General features: G+C 47.9%; 1 protein-coding gene across 3 annotated transcripts in view; it reads right to left on the reverse strand.

The window, feature by feature from the left end:
- Window positions 1-27,032, reverse strand: part of MYO7A (myosin VIIA) — a 182,621-nt gene that overhangs the window by 56,772 nt on the left and 98,817 nt on the right. For all 3 annotated transcript variants that reach the window (XM_075919509.1, XM_075919508.1, XM_075919510.1), the window contains 8 exons: window positions 26,832-26,974; window positions 25,884-26,094; window positions 24,768-24,903; window positions 21,999-22,105; window positions 10,068-10,205; window positions 4,201-4,359; window positions 2,831-2,923; window positions 990-1,084 (listed from right to left, as the gene is read on the reverse strand). In XM_075919509.1, the coding sequence (XP_075775624.1) occupies window positions 990-1,084; window positions 2,831-2,923; window positions 4,201-4,359; window positions 10,068-10,205; window positions 21,999-22,105; window positions 24,768-24,903; window positions 25,884-26,094; window positions 26,832-26,974 (1,082 nt within the window). The remainder of the gene's footprint in view (window positions 1-989; window positions 1,085-2,830; window positions 2,924-4,200; window positions 4,360-10,067; window positions 10,206-21,998; window positions 22,106-24,767; window positions 24,904-25,883; window positions 26,095-26,831; window positions 26,975-27,032) is intronic.

A 27,032-nucleotide genomic window follows, 5' to 3' on the forward strand; every position in this document is an offset into this window, starting at 1 on the left:
AAGAGGTATGTAGCATGTTTGAGGACCGGATGAAATAAGAGCTCAAGTCCAAGCTCACACGGCAAGCCAGTGGCAGAGCAATACTCCACATTGCTTCTCTAAGGAAAGGACTATGTCCCAGAGTCCTTGGCCATAATTTTCTCTTTACACCATATTGTTATACCATGTGCTTTACACGAGTTGTTTTCCTGCTGGCTTTCAGTGGGAATAGCCGTACGGCACCCTGGATTTTGGGATGAGTGTCACTGTCACACCGTATCACTCTTTGCTGCCAGAAGGCTGAATATCAGCTCTTTAATCTCCCAGGGCCAGCTGCACTGGAATTTTGCCATTGACTTCAATGGGGGCAAGATCTGGTGCAGAAGGTCATTCGGAATAGTCTACTAGTATAACTAACACTGGCCACTGAAGAGTGCCTCTGCCGAGTATAGAACTGATTGTGGACTGAACTCAAGACTGCCATTGTTCTATACATTGGCAACTTGAAAATACATAGAATCCTCAAACACTAGAACTGGAAGGGACCTCGAGAGGTCATCAAGTCCACTCCCCTGCCCTCATGCAGGACCAAGCACATCTAGATCATCCCTGAGTGGTGTCTATCCAACCTGCTCTTAAATATCTCCAGAGATGGAGATTCCACAACCTCCCTAGGCCATTTATTCCAGTGTTTAACCACCCTGACAGTTAGGAAGTCCAACCTAAACCTCCCTTGCTGCAATTTAAGCCCATTGCTTCTTGTCCTAATCATTTCCTTCATGCTCTGAGAAGCTCCAGAAAAATGTCAACCCATGGGGGCTTTATCTTGCTCACTGCAAGCTAAAACAATAGGACACAGACACTATGAATGGACAGAATGAGTGAATGGCACCTGAGGCAAAGAGGACATTGTTTTAGCAGAGCGCCATGAACCGGAACATGGTGTGCTAGACAGTCGCACTAACAGGCCCCTCCCCAGTATTCACCAGGCATTTCCAGGCAGATAATACCTGTCTTTAAACCCACGAACCACCTTCTGGATGAGGATGACCTTGTCTGTGATGGCCTTGTCCCTCTCAATCTCCAGCAGCATATCATGGTGATCCTGGGGAATGAACCACCACAAGAGTTACCCTGGGATCCGTGTCAGGAACGAAGGTTTGGTATATGGCTCTTCCCCAGAGAGGTCCTTGCTATCCCAGTTAAATCTAAGAATGTCCCAGTTTACAACTCATGACGTTTGGGCTCTACGGCACAGCCACTGACCTTCCGATCAGGGAGAACTGGACTCAGGTCTTTCCAGCTCGTCCGTGCCATTCTTAAAAGTGCCAGAAGGGGGTCACTGCTGAACATCACTTCTTCATTCCAAAGGGAGCATACACTGCAGGGCTTAGTAATTTTGTGGCTCTCTGGGGTTTGGCTCACTACACTACCCGGTGAAGGGCTAGTTGAGAGAGTTTGCTGCCATGCACACGATTCAGTAACGTTTCCCACCCACTTTGCACAGGTACTAGTGAGTACACGAGAGGCAAGACACTGGCAAAGCTGGGAGCAAACTCCAGACATCCTAAATCTTGGTCCACTGATGTGACTACTAGACCTTACTCCCTCCTTCAGTAAAACACAGCAACTGCAAAACCTGAACACAGTCAGGAAAGCTGAGGACAAAACAGGTCCCCTTCTCTCCGGGTTCCCTTGCTTTTGTGGAATTCTTTCTTGGTAGCTGCAGGAGCTGGGTGCATGCATACAATGTTGCATGTTTCCTGTTTTATCCGACCTTGCTCTGCCCTTCAGAACCTGTTTCCCTATTTCCTGCCTTGACAGCTGCAGGGTACTGATAACGTCCTCTGGAAAGAAAAGCTAATAGGATGCCAGGAGCAGTTTCTAAGAAATAAACGGGGAAATGTTTAAAAATAAGTGAACAGGATTGTATCTGAGAAAGCCCATTCACCTCCTGGCTTGCTCCCTGACAGCTCTCTCTTGTTTTCCTGGAGGGATTTAGAGATGGGACCATAAAAACAAATGCACGTGAGCAGGGCGCCAGAACGAGACAGCTCTTTGTGATGCTGCCGTTGTCTCATTGTGCCTCATGGGGCCCTGGATCCATTCGGCAGCACTGCCTTGGCCTAGCGGACCCCGAGGGGCACAGAGATGCTGATCGTTCTCTATGGCAGGGTCCTGTGGAGACCTTTCTGTCACTCCCACTGGCTCTCTGCTGAGCCTGATCCCTCTCTCTCCTCCACACAGGGGTTCTGGTAGCCTTGGGGACCAAGGAAGACATCTGTCAGATAGGGCCTGACGCTAAGGGCCTCAGAAAGAGCCCTGGAAAATGGCGGGGGAGGGTTGGGTAGGGGAGGGAATCACAGAGGTTAATGCTGCCCCACCATCCGCTATGGCGAGTGTAGAGAGTGGGATCTTCGGGCCAGAGGGCCCTTCTCCTGGCTTATGGAGCTGTCAGCCAGCCCTGCCATGCAGGCAGGGAGTGGAGAGAAAGGAGCAACTCAACAGTTCAACTCTCTTGCTGTCCCCATGAGTGTCAGGCAGCCAGGGAGCTTCTCCTCACCGTACCTCTGCAGGGGCCTGGAAGGGGGCACCTGGCATTGAGCAGTAGAGTCATTGTCTCTCCTCTGGGGAGGTAGCCGGGCTGCCTGCGCTGCCCAGGACGTGACCAGTGCTGAGGGGGAGGGACGTACATCCCAGCCTGGCTCTGAACCAGCACTGTCAGGTTTTCACCCATCCTCTAACTCCGAGCTCTAACTAATCCGCATCCAGCACCTGCTGCTGGGGTGGGTGTTAACGTCTTTCAGAGCCAATGGCCCCTCAATGCAAGGACAGCAGGCGAGCCTCCCACCTTCAGGAAAATCTTCGTCTTGCCAATCTGCCAGTCGTCATCTTTCCCCAACACTGCTTCAGCAATTCGCTGGCACGTTCCACGCAGGTCGCCCTAGGAAAAACGGGGCCGCGGGATTAGCAGCCATACGTCTCACACGAATGGCAGTTGCCCCAACCAGCTACAAATATGGGGCAGAGTTTGATCTCCCTTCCACTTGTTTTACACTGGTGTAATGTAGGGACATTCATGAGGCTACTGCAGGCTTCCCTAGGAGCACCGAATGAAAGCACTGATTCATTCCAGTCCCAGTCCCACGACAGTGGCTGCCACGGCTGCCTAGTGTCTGTACAGTAGTTGTGTGATGGTGGAGCAACACAGTGGGCTGCACCGTGGCTTGCAGAGGCCCGGTGGCGGTGGGAGAAGGAGGAGGGATGCCACCTCAGTGGCGAGGTCAGAGGCATTATACCTTTGACAGTAGCGCCTACTGCATGGGTGACCGGTATGCCCGGCGGGGGAAGGCTCTGCCTTTCCAAACCACCAGCCTGGCCCCACCCACACTCCACTGTAGGCTTTCTGGGGGCAGAGTGTTGCTGCCCCCAATGCCCGCCCTCCCCATGCTCTGGGGCCAGGGAGGCTGGGGATGTGCACCCTCCCTGTGCCCCAGAGACAGGGAGACTGGAGTCACGTCCTCCTCCTCTCTTCTCAAGCTCTGGGGCTGAGGAGGCTGGGGACGTGGGCCCTCCCTGTGCTCCAGAGCCGGGGAGGCTGGAGCCATATGCCACCCGCCCTCTCTGTGCTCTGGGGCCACAGAGGCTGGAGTTCTGTGTCCTCCTCCCTCCCCATGCTCCGGGGCCAGGGAGGCTGGGGCATGCGCCTGCCATCCCTGTGGTGGTGAGGGGCATGCATGTGGCGCGCTACCCCACCTCTCTATGGTGGGGGTGGTGGCTTGGCTCCTGTGGGAAGTGGGGCTTCAGCCAAAGGGGTGGGGCTGGAGCTGGGACCATGCCCAGCCCTACCTTCACCAATTGCTCATGGCCTATTGAGTCTCTAATGTAGTATCCCCACAGCCCCCAGGTAAGGCAAGGAAATGCTATCCCCATTTTACAGTTGGATGTCTGAGGCCCAGAGACTAAGGGCCAGATTTTAAAGGTACTTAGATGTCTAACTTCCATTAAAATCAACAGGAATTAAGCACTTATATACCTTTGAAAATCTGTCCCTATGCAATTTGTCCAAGGTCGCACAAGAAGTCTATGGCAGAGCAGGGAACTGAACCCAGGTCGCTGGCTAGTGCTCTATCCACCAAGCCTTCCTTACTCTTGATTTTCTCTGGGGCATTAACAGTAAGTTTTTTTTATAAAAATCCAAGCTGCTGCTTAAACCTGTACCTGCTTGTATGCCGGCTTCACCCCAGGCATGAGGACACGATACCTGTCCACAAACTCCACAAAGCTGTAGCGGATGGGGTAGCCAGCCCTGCGGATCCGGATGGTCTCCATCATCCCTGAGTACCTCAGCTGGCGAACACACAGCTCCCGATCAAACAACTGGGGGGGGGGGGGGGGGAGGGAGAAATCAGACGGAAACATCAGGGGCTCTTTTCATTCTGGTTTCAAATCTCACCAGCCTGAGGACTGGTGTGAGCTGTACTGCCCAGCTGAGGCCAGCCGGATTGGGAGAGTGGAGGGCACGACAATCCAAATACAACATCTCTATGAAAACGTTAAGGATCACATCACAGAAGGGCCTGATCCATCCCTCTGTTTAACTCCGACGTGCTGAAACGGATCAAGAATCAACCACAGTAAGCCAGAGCGCAGTGGATGCGAACAGAATGGCCCCCATCACACACCATATCTGAGGGTGCATCTACACAGCAGGGCTTACCTCGAAATAAGCTACGCAAATTGAGCCACGTCAATTGTGTAGCTTATTTCAAAATAGCTTATTTCGAAATTGGGAGTGTCTACACTACACTTATTTCGAACTAGAGCACTTTCCCTCCCTCTTCCCTTACTCCTTGTACAGAGTGAGAAGTCCTCCAGCTTGACAGGATTTTGACATTATTTCGAAGTAACTGCGTGCTGTGTAGACGCGGACTAAGTTATTTTGAAATAATGCTGCTGTGTATACATATCCTTAGAGTGCGTCTACACTGCAGCGTTTTGCCGGAAAAACAATACTTGCATCCACACTGCCATTGAGTTCTTTCGTCAGAAAGTTGAAAGAACAGAGGGGTTTTTCCAACGGAGGTAAACCTCATTCTACAAGGAAGAAGTCTTCTTCCAAAAAAGCTTTTCGGAAAAAGGCATGTGTGGATGCAGAAGAGGGAGTTCTTTCAAAAGAAGAGGCCTCCAGGAAATAACACAGGTGCCTTGGTGGCCACTCCGTCCACAGTAACCACAACTTAAATGCAAGATATTATCCAATCAATATGGACACCATCTTTCGAAAAAGCACATCGCTTTTTTGTTGCACTTTTGCTGTGTGATGCTCTCTTTCGAAATAAGCTTTTCAAGAAGATCTCTTCTGGAAAAGCTTCTGAAAGAAACTTGCAGACTAGACATAACCTAAGATATGTCCCACGGATTTAGCCATATAACCCCCATGGAAGGTAGAAAAGCATCACTTCACAGGAAGAGAGCACTGAGAAGGAAAGGGACTGGCCCAAGATCACAAGCAATTTGGGGAAGAATGGAGAATTGAACTTGACTTCCGAGTCCCAACCTAGTGCTGACCCCAGAATGCTCCTGAGAAGGGAACCAGGTTACCTGGCAAGTAGCAGAGGTCTCTATAAAGGTGCGTGGGTCTAAAAATCTATATTGTATGTATGCTACACAGAATATGCAAGTACAAAATGCAGGCATTGGGGTGTGAGTTGCACATACACTACATCCCCAATTTCCTCGTCAGTGTGATCTTGCTGTTGCATTCCAAAAGGTGCACGTGTGCATGTGGTTCCCCCCATCACAGCGCTGCATGGCAAACGTACATTCTAGTGTTGTGGAAGGTCAAGGAAACTCCTTCCCCGTAGGCTTACAAAAGGAAGTTGGATGGTCGTCTGTCTGGGATGGATTTTAGACCCAAAAAATTCTGCCTCTTGGCAGGGGATTACACTGGATGACCTTGGTGGTCCCTACAAACTCCACGATTCTGTCTCCTTGCTGAGCCTCCATCTCTCCTTCCAGAGCAGGCAGGCAAGAGGTAGAGGAGGCAACAGGAGGACAGGGTGGCCAACGGTGCTGGGAAGCAGGGAGTTGGGTCTGGAGGAAGCTCAGGAGGAAATGTCATCCCTGTTCCAAGTCGTGCTGGTTGCTGGAAGCTTCAATTGCTGCTTCCTCCCCATCTCCTAGGCCTGGCCTGGCACAAGAGAGACCAGCTGAGACCTCTTCCCTCCTCCCACTGAAGAAGTCAGGACCATGAATCAGAAGTCACATCTATGGCCAAGAGGGGAGCCCTGCTCCTCCCCTTTCATTGCCCCTCTACCAAACCACTGAGGTATCCTTCCACTCAGGGAGGAGAAGGAAATACCTGCCCTGAGGAGTTTCCAATGTAAAGAGGCACAACAGCCCTTAATCATGAGCTGAGAAAGGGAGCGGGGGTGGAGGAGTCTGATTCACTGACCAGTTCAGGCCTCCTGGGGAGGAGGGGGACACGACATTGGCTCTCTGCACAGGAGGTTTCTACGCCCTGAGCACCTCAGAGCTGTGCTCTTCGAGGGATCATGTTGGGGTTGGTTATTAATATCACTGAAGAATTCCAATGGCACGCAGAAACCTCGGGCAGAGCAGGGCCCCATTGTGTCAGGTGCTGGACACATTTCCTGGCCCCAAAGAACTTACAGTTTAAGTGTAAGATGGAACAGGCAGGTGAAAGCCAACTCAGGGACCAGAGGTACAGCTGACGTGACAGTAAGACACGCAGGCTTGGTCTCAGCCTGTCACCCATCTCGCCACCGTAAGCTCGAACTGCTCGAGGTGGGGCAGGGGAGGTGCAGAGGGGGGTCTGGCCATTCCTCCTTAACGAACAGATGGGTCAGAGCCTTGAGGCCGCAGTAGTAGCCCTGATGCAGTTCTCTTGTTGCAATCTGGCGCTGTCATTCAGCATGCCCACTGTGCTTAGGGTTTGCCTCATTAACAAAGCAGGAGTTACACATTACAGAGCGCCCCGGGTCTCAAACCTGCAAGCAGCACCCTTAATAACAATTCCACTTCACGAAGGGCCAGATTCTGCCCCCATCAGCTGTTTGCAGAGTCAGGGTCACTTGCTGTAAAGAAAGGGTGGCAGAATCTGGCCCTTATACCTGACTCAGAGCCCCGTGGAGCCAATAGGAAAACTGTCACCGACTCCAGTAGTCTTAGGATCCAGCCTGTCTCCCCAGCCCACAAAGGACTAACTCTACACCCGAGGCACTTGGTCTGTGAGTTTATTTGAATTAATAAACAGTGCCCTGGGGGAAGGGACCTATTACCCTGCCCAATACAAGCTGCAGGGGCCTGGAGGCCTCTTACTCCGCAGCCCTTTCTCTGCTCCAGACCTAACCCTAACCCTAACCCACTCCTGCAACTCCCACCCCATCTCCCCAGTTCACTCAGCCCTTTACAGGTGTCACCTGATCCCTGCCCAGCTGGCGCTGCTAAATTAATAAGGCTGGCTGGCCCCATGCTCTTAAAGGGGGAGGCCACCCTGTTATACCCCGATTCAGAAAGGTACTTATGTGTGTGTGTGTAACTCACAGACGGTGGCCTTGAAACTGATGGGGCTACTCACACTTTGAAAGTTCTGCATGTGCTTACATATCTTCCTGAATCAGGGCATTAAGTGGGCTCCTAATGTTTCACAGACTGCTGCCAATTTACAGATATTCTTTTCTTTCCTCCCATAATCTGTTCATTAATTACATTTGTTCCTTTCAAACTAATTGCAAGAATACACAGCTATTCAGAAACAACAGTGCAGGAGCAAGAGAATTCACTGACACACACCTGGGTGAAAATAAAATCATTTCCAAAAGTAAGTTTCACGAGGAAGCAACACATTGCGAAAGTTTATGGACAGAAGTTTTAAAATCATGTAACAAATAATGTGTAAAATAACAAATGACCAGGACTTTCCACTGTCCTTTCACTTCCTGCTATCCCATTTCCTATCATTATAAGCACACTTTCCTTTATATCCTGGGACAGAAAATTAACTCACAGAAAATGTTTTTCTTTCACAACCTTCCTGCACAGCCTTAGGTTCCATTATCTGTTTTTTGGTTTTGTATTTTTAAACACATTCCAAAAATAAACATTCCCATTTTAGTATGAAATCACATTATACATCTTAGAAAGCTGCAGCACAGAGCTTAGCATTAACTGTCCACTTTATGGGTAAATTTTGGACTGATCTTGTAACTCTCACTCTCGTGAATAATTTCAGACACCACTCTGGCTACTGGTGTGAATTGGGACTTCTGATTTGTGGGCTGCAAGATCTGGATATTACAGACCTGTTAAATCAGTGCAAAATTCCAAGCCAGATCATTCTAAAGTCCAGAGGAGTACAAATCTGTGGTTCTGGAACAATTTGATAAACTTGCATCTGGACCCAGCTTCTGATTTTCAACAGTCTCCCAAATTCTAGGGAGATCTGGTTTTAATTTGGGTCCCTCTCTGCTGGTAAATTAACACTAATATGTTTTGAAGTTAACATGCAACTAAGTGCATCTCTCACACACATTAACAAAAGCAGGACAGAACAAACTGCTCAGAAACATCAAAATATTTGCCTATTAGTTTTGACAAGTAATGGATTCACACATATATGTTCACTGCAATTATGTAGATACATTTAGCAAACTGAAGTTTATAATTTTAGAATTTCTGTGCCATTTTGCCCTTGTAACTTCACAGTTAAAGCCTGTCCATAGCTACTACACCTGGACAGAAAACAGAAAGCACAATTTTGCCCACTGTATATATAATTAATAAAGATAGCAATCACACACAACTCATAACACACAGTTATTAAATTAAGACTAAGTAATAGAACTTCTCATGTACCATCACTGTAAGTAATGATTATCAATAAATAGAGATTTTTTTTAGTAACATTAGGGTCCAATTCTGCAAGGAGCTGGAATTATGCATGCTCAGCACATAACAGGAGAAGCTCAATGCTTCACAGTCCTTGCACACCTCTAAGGACTTCAGTGGGTGCTATAGGTGTGCAAAGAATGCAGGATCATTCTAACAAGTTTGCTGTATTGGGGGATATATGGGTGTTCTCATCCCTATTATGTAGTAACTGCAATTTATCCCCAAAATATTAATCAATGTTAACTAATCATTACAAACAGATCATCATATTACCACATATTAGCTGAGAGATTATTTCCTTTGACTTGCAGCTGCTAGGGCAATCAGCTCTGTGAAAATACACATTCTAACTACCTGCCGAAGGAGATGGATGAATGGGTTGTGATATGTTCATTAGATTAAAAACATTAAAGCTAGAACAGGCCTCTCCAACTCATCACCTCCATGGAAATCACAACTGAAAACACAGCTGACCTCTCACCTGTGCCTCTCAATATCTCTGCCATCTGTTCCTTTAACTGTATTTTTATGACCACACTCCTGCAAGCCTGACTCATATGAAAAATGTCTGTAGCAATGATCTCTTTCTGCAGGTTTTTTTGGTTGAGCTTTAGAATCCTATTTAATTTCTACAGAACCTTCTTACATTTTGCTCCAACAGGAGAGAAACTATGAGGGTTCTAAAGCAATCAACCTAAAAACCTACAGAAGATGATTTCTGCAGAATTCTTAAGCCATCACATCGAATTGAATAGAGAATTGTAACCCAGCTTCCGAATTCTACAGCTTCATTCAAACATTCTCTAAGATGTCTATCATTTTCTATGGAGATCATATAGGGGAGAGGCTCCATCATTGATCTCTAAGGATTACACATTCAAGGAAGAGGTGTTCAGCTCAGGCCCTAATTCTGTCAAACTTTTGGGGGATGGTCTGTAGAAGAAAGGACCCAAACCTGCAAATCCTTCTTCAGTGGGACTATTTCCAATTGACATCAATGCAGGCATGTGTCAGGAGCGAAGGTAAGGTTTTTAGATAGGCGGATCTCGATGGGAGATTTGCCATTAGCTTCAACAGGTCCAGGGCTTTACCCATATCATGTCCACGTGTAAACACTGCCTCTGTAAGGACACTCAAAACACACCATGCAGAGAGGAAGAACCCGCGCTTACCATGGGCTTCTTATATTCATTGGGTTTGATGCAGCGGACGAAGAAGGGCTGGCACCCGCTGAGAGTCCTCATCAACAGCTCGAGAGAGCGCTTGAACTGGCTGCTCAGCGTCGGTGAGCGCTTCCTTGTTTCTGCTCCCTGCAAGAGAGTGGAACCACAACAAATCTGTCTCAGGAAATGAAAAGATAACAGAGTTTTTCCCCTCTAGCCAAGTCACCCGGAACCTCCTTTCCAGCTGGAGCGGGAATGCGTGGGGGTGGGAAATGTGTCAAACGTGCTGCAGGGATGGAGATCAGACTTAGTGGCTGGGGAAACAGAGGGGAGAGCTGAAATATCATTTGTTTCTGAAAATTATAAGAAGGTTTTATGCCCATGAGGCTTTTGGATTCATATTTTGCTATGAGTTGGGCCATCTCCTTAGCTGGTGGAAGTGAGCACAGCTCTGTTTACGTCAGTGGAGGATCTGTCCCAATTGTGTGTATTTCCATCTCCCTGCTCCAGACAGTGGATGTGGCATGAGACCATACAGTCAGCCAAAGATGCCTTACAAAATGATTTCCTGTAGTCCCAGGGAGGACTCTGCATGTACCTGAATTCTTTTAGGGCACAGGTACCTGGGAGGTTCATAGAAAAGAAAAAGGCCTATTTTTTATTTCTCATGGACCTGCTTGAGGTGTCAAACAAGGCTCTGCCTTGTCTTGTTGCGCAGTTGAGATGTTTTACAAAAGGCCAGATTAGATCTAATGGTTCCTCCCAGTCCTAGCCTTAAAATCTATCAGTTTATAAAGTCTGTGAGAATAGGTTGAACCTCTCTAGTCCAGCACCCTTGGGTCCTGATCGGTGCTGAACCAGAGAATTTGCTGAACCACGGGAGGTCAATATTGTCCAGCAGCATTGCCAACACAGAGGATGTAGGTAATTCCCATCAACCCAGATGAGCTAGCAGACTATAATGCCATGGGACGTGGGCATCCCACTAAATAATGAGAATCCTGGGAGGATGACAGAAGAGTAGGTGAGAGGTCCACAAAGTAAGGAGTTTGCCATGTGTTTTCCAAAGGCCTTGTGCTCTTTGCTGGCTGATGAGAAGGGGCTACAGATACCATGTGGCCCCATTATCACTGGCAATGTTTGCCAAATTGTAAGCATTTTTCACAGTTGCTTCTGGGCGCTGTGCTAAATATACAAGCAGCACTTTGCTAGAGGACAGCAACATGGAAGACTTTTACCGTGCCCGAAAACTCTCAGGGGTTTTGCATAGTTCTGGCCATAGGTTATTGCATAATGAAGCCCAAACAAGAAAACACAAAAGGAAAAGTGAACAGTTCAAAGCCAGCTCATGCACACACCAGAAAAACCCAGCAATGCCAGATCAGGAGAGTTTATTGCAGCAGCCACTGGTTATCCCAGCAAACCTTCACACAGGGCTACATTGCTAACATATGTAATTTATGCCACCAGACACAGACCCGGACCCCTGTGAGCACGGCGGAGCTGGTGATAAAATACCTGTTAGCAGAGTCTGATTGGATGAGGACAGGTTGTGTCAGCGATAACACTGCTCAGATAGCAGGCGGGTGATGGGACGGAGTTGCTTTAGATCAGAGGCGCCATGCGGCTTTGCTAAGTCAGGGTAAGTGGCCACCTGCCGTGTAGCATGAAGGACTGGCTGCAGGAGGGACTAGAAGAAGATACAGAAGCAGGAGCCAGGCTTAGCAAATTCCCATTCTGGAGGTAAATATGCTCTTTTCTAACAGAATGATCTGGGTCTGATCCTTGTTCAGCCATGCTGGGGTGGAGGAGTCCATCAGAAGCCCCCCAAAGCCTCCTAAAACAGCGAATATGGGGATCGCTGCAGGGAGGTGAGGGGTATCTTCCCTCTCTAGATTACTTCCCAGCTTCTCCTCAGCATCCGCATCTCCCTAACTCACCCCCCCCGCAGAGGAACACGGTCCAGGCTTCAGTGCTTTCCAGTGCAGTGCTAGGGAGAAGATTCTAATAGAAAGCAACTTAGGTTCCAAATGCTCCAGCCTCTATATACAGGCAGGGCTTACGTAGCCCATGCCTCGTCCAATCAGACGAGAGAACCCAGCGGCTGCAGGGTCCCCGTTAGCACACACACCACTTTGTGTCTCATCTCTGTACACAGACCACTCTGAAAAATGCAGCGCTACATACACTAGGGCCAGGGATCCAGGCCAGAAATTAAATTGCACAACCAAAGCTCAAGCAAGGGTTTGGACCAGAGTCGCCTGTTGTGCTGGTGTAACTCCACTGAATTCAGTGGTGTTATTCCTGATTTACACCAGTGTGAGTGAGAGGAAAAGCAGGCCCTTTGCTTTTATTCCAGCCAAGGGGTCATAAAAAGTAGAAGAGGAGCTTCCAAGAAGGACTGGCTGAGGCAGTCAGTGATGGTGTCAGTTTCATCTGGGAGAAAGAAATTCCTTAGTTCCCAAAGCTGCAAAATTCCATGGGTCAGAGGGTATACCCTGGGAAAGACCTGCATTCACATAGCTTCACTTCTAGTAATAGGCTTCCTAGCTTTAGCTGGTTTCATCTGTAAAAGTCCCTGGGACAGGGACTATCTTTTTACTTGTGTTTGTACAGCACCCAGAACTGGGGCTTCTGGACAATATTGTACCTCACGCGAAGGCCAGCAGGCCTCCCTAATGGGCAGCCAAGACAAAAAATTGATTTTGCTCTCAAACTAGGCCGGTCTAAGGGTATGTCTATACTACCACCCTAGTTCGAACTAGGGTGGTTAATGTAGTCAACCGAAGTTGCAAATGAAGCCTGGGATTTAAATATCCCGGGCTTCATTTGCATCTCGCCGGGCGCCGCCATTTTTAAATCCCTGCTAGTTTGGACTCCGTGCCCGTGGCTACACGCGGCACGGAGTAGGTAGTTCGAATTTGGAACGAGGTGTAACGGCAGTTCGAATTAGAAAGCCTAATTGGAACTACCTACTCCGTGCCGCGTGTAGCCGCGGGTACGGAGTCCGAACTACCAGGGATTTAAAAATGGCGGTGCCCGGCAAGATGCAAATGAAGACCGGGATATTTAAATCCCGGGCTTCATTTGCAACTTCGGTTGACTACATTAACCACCCTAGTTTGAACTAGGGTGGTAGTGTAGACATACCCTCAGTGAATAATTTTTCCACTCTGAAAAAAAAGGGGACTCGGATGCGGTATATGGAAGATATAGACAGAAGGGAGATGGGAAGGCATGCATTCAGCACAGCACTTCTACGCGCCTCGGATGTACTTCCTTCCACCACCTCAGATCTGCCTGTGGTCTACACCCAGAAAATGGCCCACTGCCAGACCCAGAGACACAGCGCAAGACACACATCAGCACTGAGCCACTAGGGGGATCCCATATAGGCTGTCACTCCGCGCTGGTGATGTCAGAGACAAACCTTGCCCTTTAAGAGCTTACAATCCAAGTGGCCAAGCCAATAGAGTGTGGAAGAAACTGAGCCACAGACAGGCAGATTTGTTCAAGATAACACACAGGTCAGTGCCAGAGCCCAGAACAGAATTCAGGTGACTCACATCACAGTTGAGTACCTTATTCACGGGAGACCATACTGCTTCTTGGTACCTCAATTTCCCCATTTGAAAAGTGGGGTCAGTGATACTTGCTCTTCTTTATTAATAACAAAAATTATGGTATGTCCTTTGTGGTTCCATGCGAGGACCAGAAGTCCATTAGGTTAAGTACCATACAGATAGCAAACGAAAAGATGGTCACTGCCCCAAACAGCTTACAATCTTTGAAAGTGCTTAGAGATTGAAGGCTACAAAATGCTACTTAATGGAGCTAAGTACTGTTGACACCCTAGGGTCTCTGTTACACAGATCATTAATATGAGCACAGACTGAAAATATGTTCCAACATCTCTACTCTGCCGTTCAACTCAGTGCTTAACCGTTGCTATTTGAATTCGTTAATTTTGGAAGATAAGTTATTCTGAACCTGAAGAGAACAAAAAAACAGAGGAAGTTGATAAAACCTGTTTGTCCTGTTGTTTTCCTCAAACTAACCCTGGGCAGCTGCATTTATAAAACACTTCCCACATTAATTCTCTCCTGCGTTTAGAACCCATCATGTTTCAGCCTAGAAGGAATTGTTTCTAGGGGTGGGTAGGAAAGTTCTAAAACTGGAGATGGGCCCAAATGAGACTCAACAGCCAAATACCCTGATACTTGGAGAGCAGAGAAGATCTGATTTCAAATCTGGATCAGATTTAAAAAAAAACAGGGCTTCTGTTTATAAATATTCATACTGGAATTTCAAATTTAGCCACCCTGGAGTTCTGGAGAGTTGGCAGAGATTAAAATTCAGACCCACATCTGCATCTGAATTTTGCAAGTCAGGCCCATCTGTAATATAACCCTCCTGGTATCAGAGGCTTGTAGTGGAAATGCTGACACAACCACACTTCTAGCACCACCGATGTTATTCTCTTTTATACTATATGCTACATTCCAGCCAGACAAGAAGCAAGGGAAGGGTTTGGAAAGCCATCAGAACCAGAGCAAAGACTAAAGCTTAGTTTGGAAGGACATCGGAAAGGTTTAGAGCTACAGTTTGGATAAGCACACAATAGTTTGGTATTTACTGTATCGGATCCTCTAGGGTTTTCTAGACAAAATTTGAGCCATCCTTATAACCAGCCTGCTTGTGAGAAGAGCGGTACTTCCAACTGAACTGCAAATACAGTCAAACAGCCTCCTAGGGCTCCCAAATGAAACTCAGAAGGGCTGAGCTACATGGAAATGGAAATGGCCCCATATCCTCGATTGGCACCAATCAGTATAGCTCCACTGAAGTCAACAAAGCTACACTGGTTTATGCCAGCCAAAGATCTAGTCTATCGAGGTCAAATTAAAGTTAACCATAATTATTCAAACCTCAAAAAGAGTTTTTGGTTTAAAGACCAAAAGTGTGGGCTGGTTATGACCTTATCCAAACTGGCTTCCCGTCATCCCTGGGTCCTCTGGAGAACCTCAGCTTTCCTGGGCTGAATCTAGCAAACACACACAATGGCTCATATTCCTGCATCTACTGAACAAATCCTAAGCAGATCTGTGAACACAGATGGGACAGTGGTCACAGGTCCATCACAAACAACCAGCAAGAGCACAGTATTTATCAGCGAGAAGTGAACATTCAAAGAGGAACTCGTGTCTTTATTTTACCTTTGGAGTGGGTGCTGGTGACTGGCCAAAAGCACTGGATGCATAGCCACAGAGAAACTACAAGAAGCAAAGGCAAAAAAGAGACAGAAAACAGGGAAAAAAGTGAAAAGAAGGAATAAGTAAGAGGGAGTCCTGTGTTTTCTGTCAGTCTTTGTGATTTGGCACCACTCATACCTCGCAGAACAATGTGATCATTCTTGGCTCCTTGTCTACTTCCATCCTCTCTCCTTCCACTTATCTAAGCACTGGCCTCCTCACCACATTCTCACTACTGTTGGTGAAAGAGCATGTTCCTGCAGCTCCTGCCACTTTGAAACAACTTCCCTGTCTCTCTCCATATCATTTATTCTCCATTCCTTTTCAAACCCCGCTAAGACACACATCTCCTCTCCTCCGGCCAGAAGGTTCAATATAGAGCTGGCTGGAAAGCAGCCACAAAATCAAAATGATGACAAAAAAACCTAATGGAGTTTTCTTAATTCTCCCCCTTCCTCCCCCACCTTTAGCTCCAGTTGGTCTGAAAAGTTCCATGTAAATCAAAGTTTGATCTTCCTCTCCCCCAAAACAAAATATTGCTACACTTTAGATAATCCCCCCAAACCAGTTCTATCTTTTAATGTCCTTCCCTCTTTGCTATTGGCATTCTGTCTGCAACTGTACTACAGGCTGAATCTCTCTAGTTCAACACTCTCTGGTCTGGCAACAATCATGGGGTATGTCTAGACTACATGGCTCCATCGACAGAGCCTTGTAGATGAAGTTTCTAGACATAGGGAAAGGAAGTGGCGATTTAAATAATCGCCGCTTCATTTACATCAAAATGGCTGCCGCGCTGTGCCGATCAGCTGTTTGGTGGCACAGCACGGTAGTCTGGACGCTCTGCAGTTGACAAGGGAAGCCCTTGCGACCGCCCCGGTAAACCTCATTCCATAAGGCATAATGAGGTGGTCGACATACCCATGGTCCGGCATGATTTTAGTTAGCTGGATGTCCACTTATCATTGCTGTGGCCAAGTTTCCTGTGGTTCCATAAAGTTTGTTTACAGCCACCAATCCTGGCTCACAGTGTTCTGTGCTGTTTATTTAGCTCTAATTTACCCCTAAAGATTTTCTAAGAGCCCAGTAAGCAATGGAAGTGCTGGTAATACTGCTAGACCACAATGACTTCCCTGTGGTTTGGCAAATTCTCTGGTTCAGCACCGGTCAGGTTCCAAGGATACTGGACTAGAGAGGTTCAACCTGTACCTATCTCTGTCAGAGGAAATCTAACTGGCTTCATGACTGAGCTTGATAAGTTTGCAGAAGGGATGGTACGATGACTATACTGGCATGTAGCCAATCTGTGACTGCTAATATCGCCGATGGCTGGTGATGGGACACTAGATGGGCCGAGCTCTGAGGGTATGTCTACACTACCACCCTACTTCGAACTAGGGTGGTTAATGTACGCAACCGGAGCTGCAAATGAAGCCCGGGATTTGAATTTCCCGGGCTTCATTTGCATGTTGCCGGGCGCCGCCATTTTTAAATGTCCGCTAGTTTGGACTCCGTGCCCGCGGCTACACGCGACATGAACTAGGTAGTTCGGATTAGGCTTCCTATTCCGAACTACCGGTACACCTCGTTAAAGTCTAAGGGCATGTCTACACTACAGACTTAAGTCAACCTACGTTACGTCAACTTACAACCAACGCAGCTGATGTACACACTCCTTTGTCTACTCCTTTTTATCCGTGGGTGGGGCATGTCTTCACCAGGAGCTCTTTCTCTGACAGAAGAGGGGCAGAATGGGGGACTGAGAGCAGGGGCAGATGACGATTTTGCGGGGCCCAGGGCAGCACAATTTCACGGAGCCCCCCTTTGACACGGCGCATGCGCGGGGCTTCTTGAAGCACGGGGCCTAGGGCGGCCGCCCTGCTTGCCCTGCCCTATATCCGCCCCTGACTGAGAGCCAGTGCTCTCAGCTCTGTGCCGCTCTCTGTTGGGAGCCCAGCTACGCCTCAGGTTCTCACCTCTTCATCCCCCCACCAAAAGTGGGGGACAGCATCCTGGGCTTCTCAGCTTCCTGTGTGACAAGCTAGGGCACCTGGGCTCAAGCAGCCCAGCTTTCTTGTCCAGACAGCCAGCAGCCAATGTGAGTAACGTAGTATCTACACAGACACCGTGCTGCTCTAACTACACTGACATAAACCTTTCGCAGTGGTGGAGTTATGATGTCAATATAGTAGGGCACTTATATCAGAGGGACAAGGCTACAAAGTGTCCTTACATCGACCATAGTTCCCACTAAGGTGTGCACCTGTGCGGCCATTCACAACAAATTCTTCGCCCGCCCGCCTCCTCTGGAGAGCTTCACAGCAGCACTCGTGCAGCAGGCCACTGCTCCAGCCAGCGGGGCAGGTTGAAACAGTGTGGTGAGGGAGCCACTGGAACAGGGGAACAGGACCTGCCGCAGCCACGTGGTGGTGGGGCCTGCTTCAGTGGCTGGGGCTGCCACATGGCGGGGGGGCGGGGTCTGCTCCAGCAGCAGGAAATGGGAGCTTCTGCATGGCGGCGGGGGGTCTGCTCTGGTTGCCGGGAATGGGACATGCTGCATGGTGGGGAGGGGTCTGTTCCGGCGGCTGGGAATGGGACATGCTTCATGGCAGGGGAAGGGCGGTTCTGCTCTGGTGCCCGGGAGCATGTGTGTATTAATAAACTGGGTGTCATGGTGGCACACACCCAAACCAGCGCACATGACCTCACTATTGGTGCAGAAGCCAAAACTCGCTCTGCTCATGGGTGGAAAATCTTAGAAGGAACACTGATGTCGACCTAACTGTTTAGTGTAGACCAGGCCTGGGAGGCTAAATGCTTTGGTGTACAGACCCCAATCCTGAGAGGCGCTCCAGCTGAAGCCAACTGAACCTTGCAGGACTCAGATTTATAAAGACAGGCCCCATGAATAACTTTACACAACCGGACTACTCATGGGCATAAAGCCACTCGCAGTCATTAACTCTTGGTGGATTAGAACCTCAAGTGGCACTGTGTTATAGCAATATTGAGTTTGCAGCATCCAAATTTCCCTATCCACTGAGATTAGATTGATCAAACGTCATATCTCCAGGCAGCGTCATGGTTCCCATCTGTGAAATGCTTTGTACTACTGGTTAGATACAATTGGTGAGGTACCTAATTTATTTAGCTCCCTCTGAAGCATCAAAAATTGGTCACAGCCCGATATAGGATGCTAGATTTGATTGACCAGTGGCTTAGTCTCTATGGCAATTCCCACAGAAGTCTCTCCTGGAAGATACAGCCATAGATTACCTCGCCAATGCTAAGCACTAGGGTGAATGCAATACATGAAGGAAAACCCAGCCCAAACCAGGCATATCTTCATTGTGCATGCACAACTCTGCTGCATTTCAAAAGTTTAAGTACATTGGAAGAAAATACCCAAACAATTCAAACCAGTGTTTCCTGTAAACTGTGTGCTTGTTTGGCCACCCAGGAAAGATTCAAATGCTGCCCAGCTGATTAGCAGAGCACCCACAGTTAGTTTTTTTGGTTCTCGTTGTGATGCATATTGGCCTATACCTTGCTGAACACAAAATTCTATTCTGCACATGGATGGAAAAATCTGCACACGGATAGAAAAGATTAGAGGGAACATTAGTTCTAACCTTTAAAAAATAATTTCTTCGCTGTTTAGTTGCATGATATTTTTAAGATCAATAGTTAGATTTGGATATTGGAGGCTTCTTCCCAAAGGCTATGTCTAGACTACAAAGGTCAGTCAGAAAAATATACTGCAATTTGCATAGCTCTTTCTGTTTTTCTGTCAAAAGGGGCTTTTCCAAAATTTGGCATGCCTACATGGCGCCAAATTTTGGAAAAACCTGCTCTTTCGACACATCCCTTCTTTCTCATAGAACAGGGTTTACAGGGATGGCCAACGAGTGCGTCTGCTTTTTCTAAAATTTTTTCGAAAAAGTGGACATGTTCCTTGGATGTGGCATTGCTTTTCCAGGATACCTCCACTATCCCAGAAAAGCGCTGCAGTCTAGACATAGCCAAACTATGCTAAGTAGGGCCAGTTCAGGTAGGCTTAGTACACAATTTCTCCTCCTCTACTCCAACGTGAGAAAGATGTTTTCAGAACTTAATTAAGGTGCAACTGGAGCTCAACTAGGCATACCTATGCTAGGTTTAATCTCATTAGAATGGGTAACAATAACAGCTCCCTGACTCAGACTAGCACCCAGGGTAACTGGTAGGGTTCTCCTTGGGCAGCTAGCTTGCACTGATCCTCATATCACCAGGTCTAGATTATTTTTGCTCCCACTAGCCATATTAAAGCCAGTGCAGGTATGCCAACCTGTGCTACTGTGCCTTAATTTGCAGTGCAGCATACCCTTACTCAACCCCTCTGCCCCCAAGCAGTGACTGTTAAAACACCAGAGAGCAGAGACAGACACCAGTGACCACATCAGAGGACGGTTACCACCACTGCAGAAAGTTGAAACTATACAAGAAGGGGTTATTTCAAGAGTCACTTGATGCTCCAGAAGTTCTCTGTTTTTACACCGGAGCCACGGCCAACTCTGTGCATGCAGCTCCACTCTGTGGAAATGGAGTGCCAGTATTTTGTTTAGAATTTGCTGAAGAGCATGGGTTGAAACATGGGGAGCGATGGCCTGCTAAGCGCGTCACTGAAGACGTCTGGACGGCTGCGTAAACCCTAGGACTGGCTTTATTGAGCCTATAGATTATGAATGTTTAAATTCATGCTGCCTCCCCACTGCCCAAACAAGCAAGAAAGCACCTCCAAGGTGAACTGCAACGCTTGGGAGATAATAAAAGAAAGGACAAACATAAGGAAAGAAAACACAGCAAGATACTTAACATGTGTGTTGCTGTAACTCAGAGGTGGGCAAACTATTGCCCATCCAGCCCATCAGACCTTTTAATTTGGCTCCCGAGCTCCCGTACCGCAATTCCCAATTTCGTGAGCATTCGTGGCTCACTGTACCATTTCCATACTGAGATGTGGCCCTTGGGCCAGAAAGTTTGCCCCCCCCCGCCCCCCCCCCCCCGCTTTAAGTACACGAGTCGCCTCATCGAGGTCAACAGGGCTTCTCCTGGACTGAAAGTCAGACATTTACCTAAGCACCTATCGGAATCACAGGCTATGTTCTTGATCTTGCTCCCCTAAAGTCAGTGGGAGCAGAACTGAGCTGTGAGGGCTAAGGGCAAATCTTTCAGAACTGCCTAGATGACTTAGGAGCCCAAGTCTCATTTTCAAAAGTGACCCAGGACTTACGGTGAGATCTTTAAAAGTATCTAAACTTCTTAAACGCCTACTCCCCATACAGATCATCTGGAGTTAGGACTCTAATCTGTTTAGGTGCCTAATTATGCAAGATTCATGGGATTTTCAGAAGAGCCCAGGCACCTAAAACTCATTGAAACAACTGGAGTTAGGCACCTAGTCACTGTTGACAATCCCACAAGGTGCCTATCTGCATCCTCTGGTACCTAAATCTTATGCTTTAAAAATCTGGCCCATAGTTGCTCTTGAAAATGTTACCCCTAAATCTTCTGCTATTCTGCGGTTTTGGACTGCAGGATTTGCCCACAGGGAATATACAGGTAGACTTGTAGCGATGAGGGCTGTACATTTTACATATCACAAGCCAATAACAACCATTAAAAGCAGTTTTTCCTTTATGTCGGGATGCAGGGCTGATGAGCTCCCAGTAAAGTCTATGGGGATTACTGATGCTCAGTCTGCTCACGAAAAAAAAAAAAAGTAGATCCCATAAGCAAAGCCTGTGTCGTAGTGACACAAACTCATAACTGGTAAGGCTGGGTGTGAAACCTCAACATCAGAAAGTTGCCCGCACTCTCTTAACAACCAACTCAGTAGCACTGTGGTTTGTAGGGAGTGAATCCATTGTATTCTCTCCCTGGGGTTGTAAGCTTTATAGTTCACCTTTAAGAAAAGCAGATATGGGGACTTGTCTCTCTGCTTACATTGTTTGGAGACTCATTTCTTGCCAGCCTCTGCTCCAGCCCTACCTTCAGTGCTTCCTTGGTGCAATATCTAGCTATGGGGCTATTTCCTTGCTGCTCTGCCTGGTAACTGTTATGGACCTCTCTGTGACATAAAGCTTTAATTTTCACAGCAGAGTTTTGGTTTTTGTATCTCTGGTCTGCTATGAAGCTTTACCTATCGATAGAGCTTTCATATTTACAGAATAAAATAAAATATGCACCCGCGCCTCCACAGGCATGGCCGCTGGAAGCTCCCGTTGGCTGCGGATCACTGTTCCAAGCCAATAGGAGCTGCGGGAAGTGGCGTGGACTGAGACACTGCTTCCCACAGCTCCCGTGGGTCGGGAACGGCAATCTGCAGTCAATAGGAGCTTCAAGAGACTGTGCCTGTGGAGGCACTGATAAATGAAGTGCCATGGGCCGCACACAGTTAGCTTACCCTGGTTAACTGTGCGGCCTGCGGGCTGGTTATTGCCCACTGCGGGGCTAAATGATGAGCTAGATAACAATATTTTATGAATGGTTCTAGTAAGCGGGGACCACAAAAGTGTCTGCATAAGTTTGGAATATGGAACACATGGTATCACTTCTATTGGTTTCCTTGTAAATTCTCCCTCCCCCACCCAAGGAATCCCAACCTCACGAAACCAGACAATTAACTATCTTCCCAGGCATGTATTACCATAGCCACGTCCGCTTGGAAGATTTGCTTGATAAATTTGTTTTTCGAGGAATGGACCAGCTGAATGATGTCTCCATGAAGCGTGTCCCTGTTTTTTTCTAAAAACCCTACGGGAGCAATGGAACAACAAGTACGTTAGGTGGCAGAATGAAACATGTGCTAAAATATGGCCTGCCGCCAGCTGTTCGGTCACTTTGCAGCCTGATCTTATTGCAGAGACTTAAGGGTTGGGCCAGAGCCTGTTGGGGTCAATAAGAGTCTTTCTGTTGGCTTCAGTGAGCTTTGGAACAGGCCCATAATGATCATGAAGTGCCAATGATCATGAATGACCCTTTTCTTCCCTTTGTTATTTTTATTAATAATAATCACAATTATGGTGTTGCATAGGGATCAGCTGAGGATGTAGTCTTATTATGCTAGGTAGACATAGGGGAGGAGACAGTGAACGATGTGATGGTGGCACCACATTAATGCCATAACTGAGGTTTTGGGTGGGTTTAGTTAGGAAGAGATCTAAGTGGAAAGACATTGGAAGGGAGAGAGGGGAAGGGGCAGATCAGGGAAAAGAAAGAGGAGGGGCAGACATGGTGTGATCCTAAGGCAAAGAGACTGAGACTTCTTGTGCATGCACAACTTTGGGTACGTCTACTCTTAAAAAGTAAATTTAAAAATTTAAAAAGTGTGTTTTTCACTCAAATCCATTTAACTAGGTTAAAGTAGCAGCTAAGACACCACAACCTGGCTTTTGACTCAGGTCAGCAGCTCATATTCAACCCTAGGATCATCTACAGGCTTTAACACAAACTGCTTACCTGAGTCCAGAGCACAGTTTCTGTGTCCCTGCTGCTATTTCAACCCAGGTTGGTTAACATGTGTTAGGAACACATCTTTTGTACACACAGGGTATTTACTTCCATGTGCAAATGACTGAATTTCCATACACCTCAGCCACTTTTGTTGGTATTCATAGGCAAATGGGGCTTGGACATGTTACCATATATGTATATGGAGATGGAGATATACCATCTCATAGAGCTGGAAGGGACCTTGAGAGGTCAGTGAGTCCAGTCCCCCTGCTCTCACAGCAGGACCAAGTACCATCTGACAGATTTGCCCCCAACCCCTAAATGGCACTCTCAAGAGCTGAACTCACAACCCTGGGTTTAGCAGGCCAATGCTCAAATCACTGAGCTATCCCTCCCCCAGCATCAGTTGCGTGGACAAAGGACAGAGCACGAAACCCTGCATCACACAGCCCACTGTGAAAGCTAGCCCAAAGGCAGTCACACACTATGGTTTTGCTTATGCCCCCTATACAAATAGGCTGACTCTGCAACATTTTAGCAAAAATGCAGTCACTCCTGGCCATCAAACCTGGGCTGTGGCCAGACAGAAGAGGTGACTTGTAAGGATTTCAGTTCCTTAAAATAACACTTTTAAATTTTGTTTTTTTTTTCCTGAAAGCAACTGAAGCCTCCTGGAACTCCCACCAGCCCCCTCTGCTTTCCTTTCCCCGGTTCTGATAAGGAGCAAGGTGATGAACAGAAGGATAGCTGGGCTCTGTTTGGGAGTGGGAGTGGCATGGCAGCAGGGAGCTGGAGAGAAGCACCAGGAGCCGGGCACAAAGCTTTGTGTGGTGCAGGCTGTGAGCGCAGGACATCCTGCTCAGACCTGCACTGAGCTCTGACTTATGGACAGGAAGCCTGGGCAACGGGGCCCCCAATGAGCGACAGTCTGGTCTGGAAACCTGCCAGCTTCTGTTTGCTGGAATACAGCCTGGTCAGGAGAGGGAACCCTGTGGCATTAGGCCTGCAAAGCCCTGACCCAGTGACCCCGACATTTACTGCCATGGCTGACCTGGAACTGTGACTGTTTTAGCTGCTATACCTAGGGTCTCTGCAACCTTCCCCTTTCCCGCCAGCCCCAGTAAAATGCCCTTTCCCTTGGCCATGTCTGAGGGGTTACTGGGACCCATCAGAGATAGCAACTACATGGCCCTAGCTGCTGAAGCACTTACAGGGCTTGCCTGTGAGTTGTGCCACACTAGGCATGCTGCTGGCACCGTGAGAGTTTGGTGTGATGGGCCGACACTCTAATTAGGCTCCCACTTCTTTGTATGTATTTGTATTGCAGTAGGGCCTACCGGCCCCAAGTGGGATCAGGTCACCCTGGTGCCAGGCACTGGGCAGACACATACAGACCTTGCCCTGGAAGGAGAGGAGGAAAGAGGAATGTTCATTTGCACTGCGGCATTTAGGACAAGAACAATCTGCACCATGCTGCAGCCATGAGACACCAACAACTGCTCTATAGTTTGGCACCTCCTGGAAATGAAAGTGGTCTGCTTTTCAGGGGTGCTGATCACCCACAGCCTCCAGGGAAGTGAAAGGAAAATACAAGCACTTAGCCCCTCTGACAATGACACTCTCCTTTAGGTGCTGAAGCGGGTTTTTAGGTGAGTAACTTTCAGCAATCAAGGATGAAGATGCTGGCCAAAGTTCTTCTCTTCCCCACCCTGAAGGGGGCTGATATCTGTCTCTGCCTGGCATTGTAAACACAGACCCACATACAAAGAGAGGAAGTAACAGGAAATGAACCTGGCTGGAAGGACAGCACAAGCCATTACATCTTTTCAGGATGCTCCCTCCTCAGAGCCTCTCTCTCCCTTGTCATAAACAACCATCATCTACAGAGCCAAGGGCTCCACCCCATCCCTCTCTCCCACCCTAACCCAGCAGTTCTCAGACGCCAGCCCGCAAGACCAGATACCTTTTGTTTCATAGTAGACAACACCAGCAAAGTGGTTAATGCCAAACTGAGTTTCATGGTTATTCTTTGGTGGGATGTAGTTGGAGTTCAGCTTGTGCTGGGAATTCAGCTTGTACAGCATTGTGGTATCTGTACCCTGCAGAAGAAAGAAACAGTCCAACATATGCCCCATTAAAATAATTATCAAATAATCAGTGTGTTCCTTTTTCATTAGAGTGATGCGGTAAGAGTTTGTTGCAACGAGGCCAGTAATTTAAAATAAATATGGTCCTACTGTACCGACCCCTAACACGGCCGTTGCAAATATAATCACATTACCATAAAGGCTATGTGTAGACTATGGCATTTTTCCAGGATACCGGATATATCCTGGGAAAACTCCACTGTGTCCAGGGAACGCGTCTGTTCTTCCGACTTCTTTTGCGGAAGAGCAGACATGCTCTTTCGGAAGCCCTGTCTTTCCTCATTTCACGAGGAAGAAGGGCTCTTCCGAAAGAGGAGATTTTTCCAAAATTTGGCCCAGTGTAGATGAGCCAAATTTCGGAAAAGCCTCTTCTGATAAAACAATTGGAAAAAGGTAAGCAAATTGCAGAGCGCAATTTAGGTACCTTTTTCCGATAAAAAGCGGCAGTCTGGACGTAGCCAAATATGATTTTGTTTGCAGCAGTAATAGTGAGGAATGATGAAAGAATATTTGACAGACTGGTAAATGCAACAAATGTGGAACCTGACAGCACGTGAATGTCAGGTCCCCATCTTGCAACTGATCCCCCAGAGAGGACTGTTACAGCCCTACCTAGATGGGGTTGGCTCTCTCCCTGAAACCGTGCTGTTAGCTCTGGTTTAGTCTCTGGTGTGTGAGCCAAGAAGGCAGCAGTCACAAATGCACTCAGTAGATATATGATATAGTGCTATACACAGGATGTCTTCCCCACTTTTTATTATTGCACTCATCCAATCAGAGAAGAGAAACAATACCATGTGACTGATGTGACCAATCACACAATGGCAATACCGAACACACAGATGACACCATACTAGCGCATAATAAAAGTTGAAGTGTGTTTATATCACACACAGAGGGTGGCTGGGATGCACAGTTGGCCCAAAACCTACCTTGGGGAACTTACTCTCCTCGTCAATGAGGGATATGATGTTCATGGGCTTGACAGCGATCATGTCCAAGGCATCCTGGTTGTCGGTGAACTCTATGTGCTGCCAGTTAATGTTCTCCAGGTTGTACTCCTCCTGCTCCAGCTTGAAGACGTGGCGCACGAAGAACTGCTGCAGGTTCTCGTTTGCAAAGTTGATGCAGAGCTGCTCGAAACTGGGGAGGAAAGATGGACAAAAGCAGTTTAGCTTCTCTGTGTGCCCCTGATTTCCACCTGGCTGCTCATCCCTTTGCTTCCTACTTTCTAGGGCAGGGCTGGGGAACCTTTTTTGGGTCAGGGGCTGCTGACCCACAGAAAAATCAATCGGGGGCCACACATAACGGTGAGAAGCACAAAAAACCCCCAACCCTCTCACTGTCGTGAGAAAGACACTCCCCACATTCCCTTGCACACCAGAGCCTGAGAAAGGGGGCAGGTAGTGGATTTTGTGTGCACCAGCCCCACAGGGAGATGGTGGGGGGCTGAAGCACCATCACAGGCTCCCCAGCTGAGGGGGTGGAGCCCTGAGCCTTGGGGGCCGGATCCAGGCAAGGTAAATTCAAAAGGAAGAGCACTAGCTGCTGAAACCCTAACATTGTATGTAACCCATACACCTTCTGTATGGTTCTATCCAGTGACTCTGAGACCAGAGTCTGCTCTACAGTCTTAACTGAGAGCCAGCTGGCTTTTGGCTCATGCGAGAGAGGCTCATACACTCCAAAGGGCCCAGATTTGATTCTACCCACAGGCAACCGGGGTCTGTTCGTGTTACGTGTACACATCACCTTTGGGGATCTCCCACCAGGCCACCTCTGCATAGCCCCTCAGAGCTGGTGAGGTGGCTTAACTGTAAGCCATGGGGCAGGCAGGGAGCTGGAGACAGAGCCCCACAATGCTGTCTCAGGCTCTATACCTGTTCACAGTGAAGTTCTCAAAGCCAAAGATATCGAGAAGACCAATGGACCTGCGGACACTCTGGAGTTCATGGGAGGGAGGCCTGTAAATAGCAGCGTTGATCTTCTCCACGATCCACACGAAAAGCCGCCCATAGATTCCCTGGATCATGAGAGATGGAGCTCAGTGAGATGTGCCTGCCACCAGCAGCTTGGGGTGA

Source organism: Pelodiscus sinensis, chromosome 1 (genome assembly GCF_049634645.1).
Source record: "Pelodiscus sinensis isolate JC-2024 chromosome 1, ASM4963464v1, whole genome shotgun sequence".
Taxonomy (NCBI): Eukaryota; Metazoa; Chordata; order Testudines; family Trionychidae; genus Pelodiscus; species Pelodiscus sinensis.